Source organism: Xiphophorus couchianus, chromosome 12 (genome assembly GCF_001444195.1).
Source record: "Xiphophorus couchianus chromosome 12, X_couchianus-1.0, whole genome shotgun sequence".
Taxonomy (NCBI): domain Eukaryota; kingdom Metazoa; phylum Chordata; class Actinopteri; order Cyprinodontiformes; family Poeciliidae; genus Xiphophorus; species Xiphophorus couchianus.
In genome coordinates, this window is record NC_040239.1 from 21,865,529 (window position 1) to 21,878,162 (window position 12,634).

Sequence of the window (12,634 nt, forward strand, 5' to 3'; positions counted from 1 at the left end):
CATTTTTATTTTAGATAGTAGCCATATTTACAAAGTAGTAGTAGTATTTATTCTTTTACATAGACTTAGTATATCGTGACACATACTTGAAATTTGGCTACATTACATTATCTCTGTCTATCTCATATTTTAGGCCCTCCCACCCCAACATCTACACCCACAAACATACAGCAAAACACTCAAACACAATTATATTATACACATATGCAACTATTCAACCACACACCTACATTGTACACGCTGATTTTAGTATGATTAGCACTACAATATTGAATGATATGAATATTTTCAGACAATCTCACACCTAAGTGTTTTTCCAAGACAATGGACTAAACACACTGAAACTAAAGATTAAGCAATCACTACAGTCCTAATGGTTGGTGTTTTGGTTGTTTGTAATGTCCTCCCCTTTCTACAATATAATAGTCTTGCACCGCATTAAGTTTTGGCAATTCTTACAAAGTAATAAAAAAAAAAGAATTATTAAATAATATTTAAAGAAAACATTAGGTCTTCAGTTCAAAGTCATACAACGAAGTTACCCATAAAGACTAGAAAACAGCAATAAAATGTAAAAGTATGTTTCAGCAGGGCTCCAATCCCTCTATGCTGTTGAATTTATAGCAAGCCTTCCAGCTTGGTGAAGATAGGTTCAGGCTAGCAGGTCTGAGAGAAAAATGAATCACAAGCAGCAAATAGCTGTTCTACCAAATGGTTGCTTTATGAAAATAACTGACAGTATCAATTTTTGATATCTTTGTACATTTGTAACTGAAGCATGACTACAATAATTATCAGTTTTTACTCTCACAGACGAAAGGAAGGTTAAACTAAACCCTGAACATGTAAGTATAAGCCGTAGACACCGTAACACATATTTTAGCAATGTTTATTTATATAGACACAGCATACATTCTGTAAAGATAAAGTATCCCATATGAATTTTCAGCTTATAGGCAGCATTGACTGTTGACTGATTCAGAAGTCGTGTAACACTATGAAAGAATAAATACAAATTATTTCAACTGTACAATCTGTTTCTATGAATTGTGTCCAACGTATCTTTCAATTCCTCAAACCAGAACTATAAAACGAAATGAAAATATTTGGATCAATATTGAGAATGAGTTCTTATCATCAGAACAGGGCTAAGTACTTTTATTGCATCTATGGCTTTGATAGAAGGAGGTGGATTGTATAGAGAGGAATGTTGACACGTCTCTGGTTTCAGTAGTTTAAACTTGAGCCGCCTCCTCATCCTCTTTTACCTGTAAGAAAAAAAAAAATATATATATATATATATATATATATATCTTTAGGCAAAAAATTTAAAATAGTTTCTTCATTTACGGCATTTAATATTTTGTCTCCTGTACTTTATCTATAATAAATCTCAGTAAATGTTTGCTATGAGGTTTTTTTTAACAAAACGTTTGCTCAAATAATACATTATTTGACACACAAGGGATCTGAACAAAATTTGCCTTTTTTTCTGATTATTTATTTAAAAGGAAAGCCATTATTCCCCTGCTAAAATGTCACCTGGATCTCTGGATCATGACTTCATCCATTTCCATGCATCACCAGATGTTGTTTTTTTTTTTACTTGGTAATAAGGATTTCATTATTAGCGGTCTATTTGCTCATATCAACAAAGACAGCTCAATACTAGTCTTGATACTTTTTTAGGGAGAAGAAATTACGCAGAAGGGCAAACTGAGTTTTTCATCCCCCTCACCCCCCCAAAAAAAGTATCATTCTTAAAAGACCCACTGGAGTAACTAGATGAAACACAGTAATTTCAGTAATTTTAACAAAACAGTTGTCAGAAGAAAAAACAAAACCAAAACCAAAAATAGAAGTACCAAAAACATGCAAACCTCTTCAACTGCTTCAACCTCAGGTATATAAAACTGCAGCATGTTTTGGATTCCATTCTTCAGAGTAACAATAGAACTGGGACAACTGGTACAGGCGCCCTGCAGCTTCAGTTTAACGATGCCATCGTCAAATCCCCGATACAGAACGTCGCCTCCGTCCTCCTGCACTGTTGGCCTGCAAGGTGAGAGCATCCACATACGTGAGACAGCGACAAACCACAGAAACAGACAGCCTGAAAGCATCTTTAGAACCCACTACCTTATTCGTGTATCCAGCAGCTCTTTGATCATAGCAACTACTTCATCATCATCCTCTGATGGCGCTGGAAAAGAGCAGAAACAATGATCATTTGCCACTTGAAAGAAACCCCCATCTCATCCTACAGGTTGGGCAGACTGCTGAAATCCAGACCTGTGTCTGCACTTGGCTTGCTGCCTTCATTCACAACTGGAAGCCCAGAAGTATAGAAGTCCATGATAGCCGCATAAACGTCAGGTTTAATTACTTTCCATTCCACTGTTTCATTGGACTAAGCAAAGAAATTGAGAAAGAGAAATCAAGTTATTTAAGGCAATGGTGTTACATTGTTCTACAATAAATTATTCAAATACAACCAGGAGCGTAAGTAGACCCATCATAAGTATGACTGTTGTATAAATCGGGGCTTTTCATGTCTTTAAGTTTCACCTCCTCCTAATGCTTTTTTTTTATAACTTTCAACTACCAACTTACATAAGTATGGTTTGTTATTTTAACCACACGTCTTATTTAAAAAGGCTAAGTTGGTGAAAAAAAAGAGGGTTAGTTTTCTGGTACTGACCCAAACTACTGCTTTTTTAAAATGAAAAATAGGTTCTGGCAATTTCAGAAGCTTAATGTTAACCTGCTTTACACATTCCTCAACCAGTTTGGAATTATATAATTATATACATTGGAATTATAGTGCATGACATTATTAGCCATGATACATGTATTTAAAGTTTGGACAGGTGCTGAATGTTGAACTGAAATTTACCTTTGTGATGGTGATAAAATCAGGGCCCAGGAACACACTCTTGACTCCATCGATCCTAAACAACTGTCTGAAGAAAACAAGTATTTGAGAAGTATAAATATATAACACAAGTTCATATATATATATATTTATGCATACAACAATCATGCAGCCATCCATCATTTCGAAAGAGATTTCTATTCATGTTCTTTGGAATAAAAGCAGTACAATTAAATCAAACTTAAAGGGAACAGTCAGCTGCAACATCAAGGACATCTTGAGGTTTATGGAGAAGCCAAAAGAATCTGAGGTCTTTTTTAAAAAAAACTTTTTTTAGAACGGAGGTTTTTGGTTCCCCCTCGATATGAAGGGGGGGAAGCACATGTAGGTTTTTAAAATATAAATCTATCTAATAAATAAAGTGGAGGCTTTATTCTATCAAGTGTGCTTACAGTACCATTTGTGCTTCAGTAAACAATTTTCTGAGGACATTTTATGAAGAAGTTCTAAACCTGGCTAACGGTGAGCAGAATGCATCGTGGGGGTGAGCAAAATTCATGGTCCCCTCCTCTAAAACTGTCCGCCCAGGCAGAAACTTCAGACTGTTTGGATTTGGTGTGTCCTGTGTCTGCACAAACATGGTCCTTCCTGAAAAGAGACAAAACACAAAGAGCAGAAATGTAGCTTGAGATGTGAAACATTTATAGTGATGTGTCTATGTGACTGCCTTCTATGTACACATATAAGATTTTCTCACAGTACGTGAGCAGCTGCTACAACACACCAACATTCAAAACAATCAATATTGTATCAGCATCCAGGTTAAATGAACAACAGAAAAAAAAGAGAAGGAACACAAACCAGGAACCAGCCAGACTGCGTTTTGTGGCCATCTGTTGGAGACTCTAGTGGCTTTTGAGGGCCAATAGGTTCTACTGCTCTGACAGCCACTGCTGGCCAGTCTGAAATTTTAGATAAACACATTAAGACACACATGTGAGCATATAAACCCTAATATTAAACATTAATGTATTCCAGGTTGGGAATGTGAACAGTGAAGGTAGAATTTGAGAATGTGATATCGTAAATTACAGCTAACAGACTGAGATCCGGACTCAAGATTGAAATTTAGGGACAAATTCAAATTGATTTTGAAGAAAATGTCTCTTGCTAAAAAAAAAAAAATACTCCATGCCTAACCGCACGTGTCTTAAGAATGTGATTATAATTCATTCCCAGATTGAAATGAGATCGGATTTGATAAGATATTATCGCTGGATAATCGATCCATCCATTTTCTTACACGCTTGTCCCTAGTGAGATCGCCAGGGGTGCTGGTGCCAACAGGCGGGGTACACCCTGGATAAATCGCCAGTCCATCGCAGGACCGCTGGATATTTTATCATTATTAATGATGGTACTCAATGATCATTTTTAAGTTGTGGCCACAAGTTATTAAGCCGTGCCCACGAATTAAACAAGTGGTTCCCACGAGTTATTAGGTCGTGGCCATGAGTTCTTGAAGCGTGTCCACGAATTAAACAAGTCGTGGTCAATATTTTTATTTTTTTTCTCCGATGTCACCAGACGTTCTCCGTAGACTATGAATAAAGCAATTAAAAAAAAAACAAAATTATTATCCTTATGGTGAAACATCCACGTCTTTCTTTTGGTGTATCTACTAGAGGCGTCTGCGTCACTCCATGTTTAACCAGCAAGTTGCCCTCAGCGCTTCTTTACACGCCGAAAAAAGAAACTTTTAACAGACAACATGAGCGAGCAGCGCCTGCTTCCAGTTCACCCACAAACATACTCACGGTCGCAAAAATCTTGCTGAAACGCCCAACAACCTCCCGACCTGTGTATAAGTCGCCATGTTTGTTTTCATTAACTAAGGAGGACGGAAGTAGTAGTCCTACGGGGGGAGGGGGGAAGTGACGTATTATTATTGTGCGTGTGCTAAATCCCTCCCCCAGATACAACCGAGAGCTTGGTAATTGAAAGCGCAGTTTTACTGGAGGTTCAAAAATAATACTCAGACAGCGTGAAAATGCCGTGTGGCAAAAATTTCAGACGGAGAAGGGATTCGTCCGACGACGAGGACGAAGATAATGGGACTACACAAGAAGTCAGGTAAGTGCTTTAAAGGCAGATTAAAATACAGTTGAAGCTAACGCTGTGTTAGCTAACATCACAGTTAGCACAGCTAATGCATTGGCAATTGTATTATATATTTTCAGATCGAAAGTAGAAGAGGCAAAAGAGCTACAGAGCTTGAGGAAACGACAGAGCGGAGTCAGGTAATGTGATTTTATCTGAAAAGAAGACTCCGAAACTTTAAGGAACAGTGCAGTCCTTTTTGTCCTCATCTCGGGTAAGATGCTGTGGGGTGGCTCTTGAAGCACTCACTTCAACCAGAGTTCATGTCATGTGAATCTCAGCAAAACTTTTGAAGGGGTGTTTTTCTCAAAACTGGAGTTACTTACCCCGGTTGCTTGTGCAATTTTTTTCTTCCACTCAGCTTTCCATTATTACACTTTATATAGCACTCTGTGAACAGCCAGCTTCTTTGGCCATGATCATTTGTGGCTTATCCTCCTTGTAGAAGATGCCTCTGTCTGCTGGACAACTGTCATGTCAGCAGTCTTTCTTATAATTGAACTCTTAAAATATATCAATATGTGTCTAATAAATCTTCGTTTGAGTTTTGAACTGGTTTATTTATAAACTTTGGGAATATATTGAGGAAAGACATGCATGTAAAAATTATTATAGATAAATAACTTTACATTTTTATAATTTTTACAGTATAACTGCCTTATTGGTTGGAGAGAAACTCCCACCAGAAGCTGAAATAGATGTAAGTCATGTCAATAAACCCTTATCTTTGTGTTAATGGAGAGCTCGCTTTAACTTCTGTTTGCTAAACTGAACATTTCTGACAGAATGATCCATTCAAACTGAAGACTGGAGGGGTTGTAGACATGAAGAAAGTGAAAGACAGGAACAGAGACATGTAAGTGAATGGAGGTTGGTGCTGTGTATATAAAGTGGTTTGATTTCATAGTTAAGCACGCCATCTGTTCAATAATGTGACCGATCCAATTACAGGACAGAAGATGAGACAGACCTGAACCTTGGCACATCATTCTCAGCGGAAACTAACAGAAGAGATGAGGATGCAGACATGTACGTGTGCTTCCTGTGCTTATTAGAATTAATTTATACACATAAATAAAGGCTTACATTATTCAGTATTCAAAAAGCAAACAATGGAGCGGTTCAAAACACGATGAATTAAAATTACAATATTTTAAAGTTTAATCCTTATTTTCTAGGATTAAACTTTGAGTCAATTTCCAAATCATTTAGAATATCTGTAGATGTCAGTGGATCTGATGAATAGATACTTGAATGTGTTTGATACAGTCAGATCAGATGCAACCAAAGAGCATTTCTCTGGGGGGGTCACAAACAATTTGTAGGTATGATATTAAATGTGGCATATCACTGATCAAGCAAGGCATTGGCTTCATGTATTTGTCTTTCATAGGATGAAATATATCGAGACTGAGTTAAAAAAGAAGAAGGGCTTGGTGGAGGCTGAGGAGCAGAAAGTAAAGGTGAAAAATGCGGAGGACCACCTGTACGAGCTGCCAGAGAGTATCAGGGTCAACTCTGCCAAGAAGACGGAAGAGATGTTGTCCAATCAGATGCTGAGCGGGATCCCTGAAGTTGATCTTGGCATTGAGTACGTTGAGACCATTCGTTAATAACACTGCTCAGGCTGTGTCAGAACCTTTTACGAACATCTTGCAGTTAGTCACTTCCTTTTAACGCTACAATCTTCTTTAAATTTCTTTCTCAGTGCAAAGATAAAAAACATCATCCAGACAGAAGACGCAAAAGCCAAACTGTTGGCAGAACAAAGGAACAAAAAGAAAGACCAGGGCACTTCTTTTGTCCCCACAAACATTGCTGTAAATTACGTCCAACACAACCGCTGTGAGTTTGTTTCCACGTGCTGTGGTGTTAAAAACCCAGGTGATTAGCTTGTGTAGGAACTGAACGGTTTTATTTATTTCCTCTCAGTCTACCATGAGGATGTGAATGCACCACAGAGGCATCACAGGCACAAAGAAGAGCCCAAAGCCAGACCGCTGCGGGTCGGAGATACAGAGAAACCTGGTCCAGAAGGTATGAGACATCGGCCACATCCTGTTAAACCCACTGCTGTGTAGCAGGAAACTGTAATAGTCTAAATGAATCTTTCTCTGTTGATCCATAGCTCCATCACCACCCAACCACCGCAAACGTCCAAACAACGAAAAAGCCACAGATGACTACCACTATGAGAAGTTTAAGAAGATGAATCGAAGATATTAGCATGGAAATACTCAACATGTCGTCTTTCCTAGACACTGAGGCATAATGACGGCTCCTGGATTTGGTTACCTACAGAGTAACGATGGCTGTACATTGACAGTGTGTTACCTTAATTATTGTAAAAAGCATAAGTGGTCTGTTAGGCATGTAATGTTCTGTGCCATCCCATTAATTTAGGCTCTTCACAGATTTAAAAACAATTTCAATACTTTTTAATAAAAATGCTCAAATAATATCTCACGGTTTTAACTTTAAAAATATTTGGTTGTTTTTGAAGTAAATAAAACCATAATGTTTGCAGCATTAAAAGTGTAATCTACTTGCTCTGATGCAATATTTGTTTGAATACATTTCCACCCAGTGTCATGGATTTCTATTCATTCTTTCTGATTTGGCTGGTTGGACGCTTTTCAGCGGACCTTGATAAACACCATGTACATATTTACAGTGGCTGTGACGATGAAGCAGAACGTGGGGGAACATCTGTAATGTTAAAGGCAACATTAGAACTGCAATTGTGTTTTATTTATATGCATTCCTAATTTTTAATTTTCCTTTTAGGTAGTTCTGTGGATTAGGCTGTGCCATTTTAAACAATGAAACTATTTTTATGCATTGTGTTGTTTGCTAATATTGATAAACATTGGTGCTTTTATTTACTGGTGAAAAATTACATCTATCAGATGTAAATCTGATGCATTGGATCCCATTTGCTGCACCCAAGCACTTTTAATGTTGGTGTCAGCGGCAGAGTAGATTATCCATTGCTGTGTTACTCTGCCAAATCCTAACAGTTTCAGCTTATTTATTTTCTACTATTCACTTTTAGCATTAAATTTCAGTTATGACTCTCCCTATGAAAATATACAGGTAAAAAATAAAAACAGAAACAGCATGTTCTTTAATGTGATCCGATTAGTTTCAACAGAGGAAAAAAGTTTCACAATCTAAATCCAGGGATAAATGCATTTAGAATATTAATTAAAAATGTGATGCACCAATCAGCTAATAGAATTTGCCACATTTTCCTTGTATCAGATTATCAAAAACATCTTTCCTTTCCTGATTTATGCATCAATAATACAAAAAAAAAAAAACTATATACATATAAACAGCTTAGAGGTGTTTATATTTTTGGGCCAGATAGATCCTCTCCAGTTGGGCGTATCTGGTGAGGCCCAACTTCAAGGATCTGTGCAATACATTCCATTTAGTTCAGTGTAATTTTCAGTAATGTCTGAAGTAATCGTTTCACATAAAAACTGAACCGATATCAGGAGGAATGTTGCTCTCAAAACTCACATTTTTGGATAACTGGACCTCCCAGATTATTTTGTTCAGTGCACTGTATTTCCCTGTGCCTTTTCAGTAAATAGTAAATTGAATTCCATAAAACAAAACTAAACACTATTTTCTATAGTTATATTGGCAACATCTAAACCACTAGTGCCCAGATTTAGCAGAAATATCCCTGCTTTCCCCTCATGGTTTCTCCGTGGCGGTCGTCCCGTGTCCGTTGACGTGATGTTGGGCGTTTGCCTCCTGCGACGGCGTCCTGGCGGCCTCCTCTCTGTCGTCTTGGGTGGAGCTGGAGCTGCTGTCTGGAGAGGCCCAACTGTCCCGCCGGCGGTAGGCCTCGCACAGAGGCAGGTCAGTGCTGTTCCACTGACTGTAGCTTTGCAGCAGAGCAGAAACCCGTATTTGGAGGCAAAGAGTCAGCGCAGCGCAGAAAGAGAGGAGCAGACGAGAGCAGCAGGTCAGAATAAACACACCCATAGCAGAGCAACATGAAAGCACAGAATCGTTAGAAGCAAAAGCACAGAAAAAACCCCCAAATTGAATAGCTTTTGATTGGATTTACAACTTGATTTAAGATGAGCAAAAGGATGAAATTAGTTGCTATTTAAGACAGCAGTGCAAGGACAGCAAGAAAGTTAGGTCCACATCAACCATGCTCCAGAGATACTTTTTTGCACTTTTCAAAAAGGAAAAACAAAATAAGAAACAAAGAAACTGCTTCAGCGTTTTATCTCCGCTTTATTTCTCAATCATTTTACGTCCTGTGAACCGCTTACATGGTTACAGACTGATTGGATGGACACTACAAACGTTGGCGCTTAATTGTCTTTATCAAAACACATCTACATCAAAACACTAGGGGTAGATTCCACCTAATTGTTTAAGTTAAAACCAGTCTGGGTTCAACAGTACAAAATAATTAATCAATTATAGCACAGACTATTTTTCATTTGTTTCAAGAAAAATATTCTTATATTGCTTTAGTTCTTCTAATATCTTTTCCAACTTCATATAAAACTTTGTGTTGTTTCCAACAACTCAGTGAGTAAAACAGATTTAATTTAGATTTTTTTTTTTTTTTACAATTTCAATTCTCATCTCTGCCATGAAAGTTAAAATGTCTCATAAATCCATTGGATCTTGAGTTCTAAGTTCGAACAAAAATAAAAACAGCAGTAAATACAGTGGCTTGCAAAGCTATTCATGACCCTAGCACATTTCAATGTTGCAACCACAAAAATGGCACATTTCATTTAAGGTTTTATGTGATAAAGTAGTGAAGGGAAGGAAAAGTGAGGCATGATATAGCTAAATAAAATAAAGTGCCACCAACCGCCTAACCTGTTTTAGTTCAATCCACCAGCCCAAAACAGGAAAAAAAAAATACCCCAACATTTTTTCTCCAAATGGTAAAACTGTGTGAGCCAGGCAACTCACAAACCGTCTACATTGTGAAATATGGTGTTGGCAGCATTATGCTTTGGGGGTGATTGTCTTCTGCAGGGCTGTAGAAGCTGCTCATAGTTGAAAGGAAGTGGAATGGAGCTAAATAAAGGGCAATGGTTGAAAAAAACATGTCAGCACCTGCAAAAGACTGTAGGCTCAAGTAGAGGTTCACCTTTCAGCAGGACAACAACCCTCAACATAAATCCACGGCTACAATGCAATTGTTCAGATCAAAACATCCTAAGACGTTATAATAGCTCTGTCCAGCTAACTTCCATCAACCTCCAATAAGAGTTCAGAGTATCATACCAACAGTTAAATTGAAAATTGATCCTCAGACGCTGTTTCAAAATGCATGGCATAATGTCCAGATTTTTATTTACAAAATATTATTAAAGACATGCATAATTTTTCCTCCACTTATTTTCATTTTGTCAGGCTTTAAGTTGGTTGATCACACAAAATCACAATAAATTAAAAGAGATTTTTGGTTCCAATGTGACAAAATGTGACAATATTTGCGGAGTATGAATATTTTAGCAAAGCATTTTGACATCAATCTCTTTGGTTTATAGAAGGTACCACCAGAAGAATGCGTGATGAACATTAAACAGATGTGTGTCACAAACATGTTGACCAGCAGACTGAGAACTGGATATGTGGGTAAAGTTGATATGTAGTGTTTGCCCCTTTAAGATCCTTACTTTGGGAAAAAACAAAACAAAACACAAGGCACTTGATTAACAGTAACATCGTGAAGACACTAGAGAAAATGTAAATATGACCTTTAGCTGAGATGTGTGTGGATGTTGTGGATGATCTGTCTGGATCAATAAATAGATCTGACCGAGACCCTTTAAACCGGGTTCAAAGCTGAGACAGTACGCAATGGGACGACACAGGAGCGGCAGGATGGGGCGGATCTGAGCCTATTTGTACCTGGAGGAGTAATACTCTTCCTCTAGCTCATAGAGGTCGACAGCGATCTCATCTCGGAGCGATGTCAGCTTCTTGTCACACTCGTCTTGCAGTGCACGGAGCTGCTGGTTCTGCTGACTGATGGCATCGTTCACCGAGGGAAAGTCATTCAGGATCAGGAACTGTTTCAGATCGGACACCAGTTTCATCAGGGACTCGCCGGCACGAACCTGGTGCAGCAAAACAGAATGAAAACGGTCTTAAAAAAAACAAAAAAAACCCCTACATAGCCAATCCTTTAAGGTTTATTTTTTAAGTTTTCTGTACATGTATTGGTTGTGGATTTGTAAATTCACATCATAACCAACTATTCTTCGTTTCAGAAAAGAAAATTTTGACCTGCTTAGTATTTTCCTTGTATGCTTTCTGTGTCTAAAATGTTATTTTTGAAATGTTACATGTAATGAATGTTGCTGTGTTTTCTATGTGGAGCCTTTTGGGAAATGAAGTGTTCCTTCAGCCAGCGAACTGGATGAAATTGGTGAATTTCTTTCCATTAACTTCTTTTGCATTTACTAGCAACTTGTGATAAAGTGTCCTGCAAAGGTATGAACACCTTTGGAACTTTTTTTCCACGTTTAATTCTTCTAGTTTATACAGGAAGCAGAATGTTTAGTGTCAATGACGCTTTGCGTCTCACTTACGATGTTTGCAGCTCTGACGTGCATCTCATAGTGGTCTTGCTCTGCTTGAGTGGGTCGCGATACCTGAGTCTCATCCTCTATCTGGACAAAAATAAAAGAAGGAGATGGGAACTGTGAGAGAGATGCTGTGAACTCTGGGCAGATTTTACTGCTGGGGGGAAAACATGCTAGAGTGAGAAACCAGAGAGCTGCCTTTGCAGTTTTGACGATTTCCGTGAAGTTGTCCATGATGGACTTGATGTCGTCTTTGAGCCTCTTGTTGTAGTTCTGCAGCAGAGTCTCCTTGCTCTGAGGGAGCACTCTCTGGTTAGCCATGATGCTCAGCAGGACCAGCTCTGCCTGTTTACGTTCAAACGCAGAGAAACAACTCAGTGGAACAAATATAGAACGAGAGCTTTCAGCCTCGAACAGAAAAGGCGCGTTTTCATTAAACAAAACCACATGACGACATTAACACAGTTTTTTGTTTTATACGATTCAGAACGAATATTTATTTATACGAGAGCCAACTGCAGATATTACTTACTTCTTTAATGCATTCTCAGAAGAAGCATTGTTTCATTGAAAATCCCGTTTGTGGCTCCCCGTCTTCTTCTTGAGGCTGTTGGCAATTCACATCCGGTATGTTTATGTATATTAGCGCCCTCTAGATGACGTCAGACGAAGTGCTAGAAAGTGTCTAGTTTGTATAAGTTGTAGTTTGCTTAAAATTAAAGCGCATTATAAGTAGGACCAAACTGCCTGACGTCATTAAAGTCTTCTTTTAACCAAACCAAATATTGCTAAAGTATTGAGACACCTTTAAATAATCCAATGGCAAAAGTGCCAAAGTTCAATAAATAAATTGGTCAACAAATAATTTTACATGCAATAATATAACTAAATTTGTAACTATGTGTATTAAATAAAATCTATAATACTTTAAATATTGCACTGATATACAAGTACACACAACACAACTATAAATTCAATTGAAAATTTATTTAAAAACATAGATACTTCCTTA

General features: G+C 37.8%; 3 protein-coding genes across 5 annotated transcripts; 1 reads left to right on the forward strand and 2 right to left on the reverse strand.

Moving 5' to 3' along the window:
- Positions 1-873: 873 nt before the first annotated feature.
- nfu1 (NFU1 iron-sulfur cluster scaffold homolog (S. cerevisiae)) lies at positions 874-4,833 on the reverse strand. Its single transcript, XM_028034445.1, has 8 exons — positions 4,693-4,833; positions 3,737-3,837; positions 3,388-3,523; positions 2,897-2,963; positions 2,293-2,410; positions 2,140-2,203; positions 1,881-2,055; positions 874-1,268 (listed from the first exon to the last, which is right to left on the reverse strand). The coding sequence occupies exons 1-8, from the start codon at positions 4,761-4,763 to the stop codon at positions 1,236-1,238; spliced, it is 765 nt and encodes a 254-aa protein (XP_027890246.1). The 5' UTR covers positions 4,764-4,833; the 3' UTR covers positions 874-1,235.
- c12h9orf78 (chromosome 12 C9orf78 homolog) lies at positions 4,828-7,916 on the forward strand. Its single transcript, XM_028034444.1, has 9 exons — positions 4,828-5,008; positions 5,116-5,175; positions 5,684-5,735; positions 5,821-5,891; positions 5,987-6,064; positions 6,429-6,626; positions 6,744-6,880; positions 6,968-7,072; positions 7,164-7,916. The coding sequence occupies exons 1-9, from the start codon at positions 4,926-4,928 to the stop codon at positions 7,259-7,261; spliced, it is 882 nt and encodes a 293-aa protein (XP_027890245.1). The 5' UTR covers positions 4,828-4,925; the 3' UTR covers positions 7,262-7,916.
- A 223-nt stretch (positions 7,917-8,139) lies between these two features.
- med22 (mediator complex subunit 22) lies at positions 8,140-12,289 on the reverse strand. Of its 3 annotated transcripts, none has more exons than XM_028034447.1 (5): positions 12,155-12,289; positions 11,821-11,967; positions 11,629-11,709; positions 10,946-11,154; positions 8,140-8,930 (listed from the first exon to the last, which is right to left on the reverse strand). In XM_028034447.1, exons 2-5 carry the CDS (start codon positions 11,941-11,943, stop codon positions 8,744-8,746), a joined length of 600 nt encoding a protein of 199 aa, XP_027890248.1. In that variant the 5' UTR covers positions 11,944-11,967; positions 12,155-12,289; the 3' UTR covers positions 8,140-8,743. The 3 variants fall into 3 exon arrangements, with proteins under 3 accessions (XP_027890248.1, XP_027890247.1, XP_027890249.1); XM_028034446.1 differs by having other exon boundaries at positions 8,140-8,936; XM_028034448.1 differs by lacking the exon at positions 8,140-8,930 and having other exon boundaries at positions 9,279-11,154.
- Between the last annotated feature and the right edge of the window lie 345 nt (positions 12,290-12,634).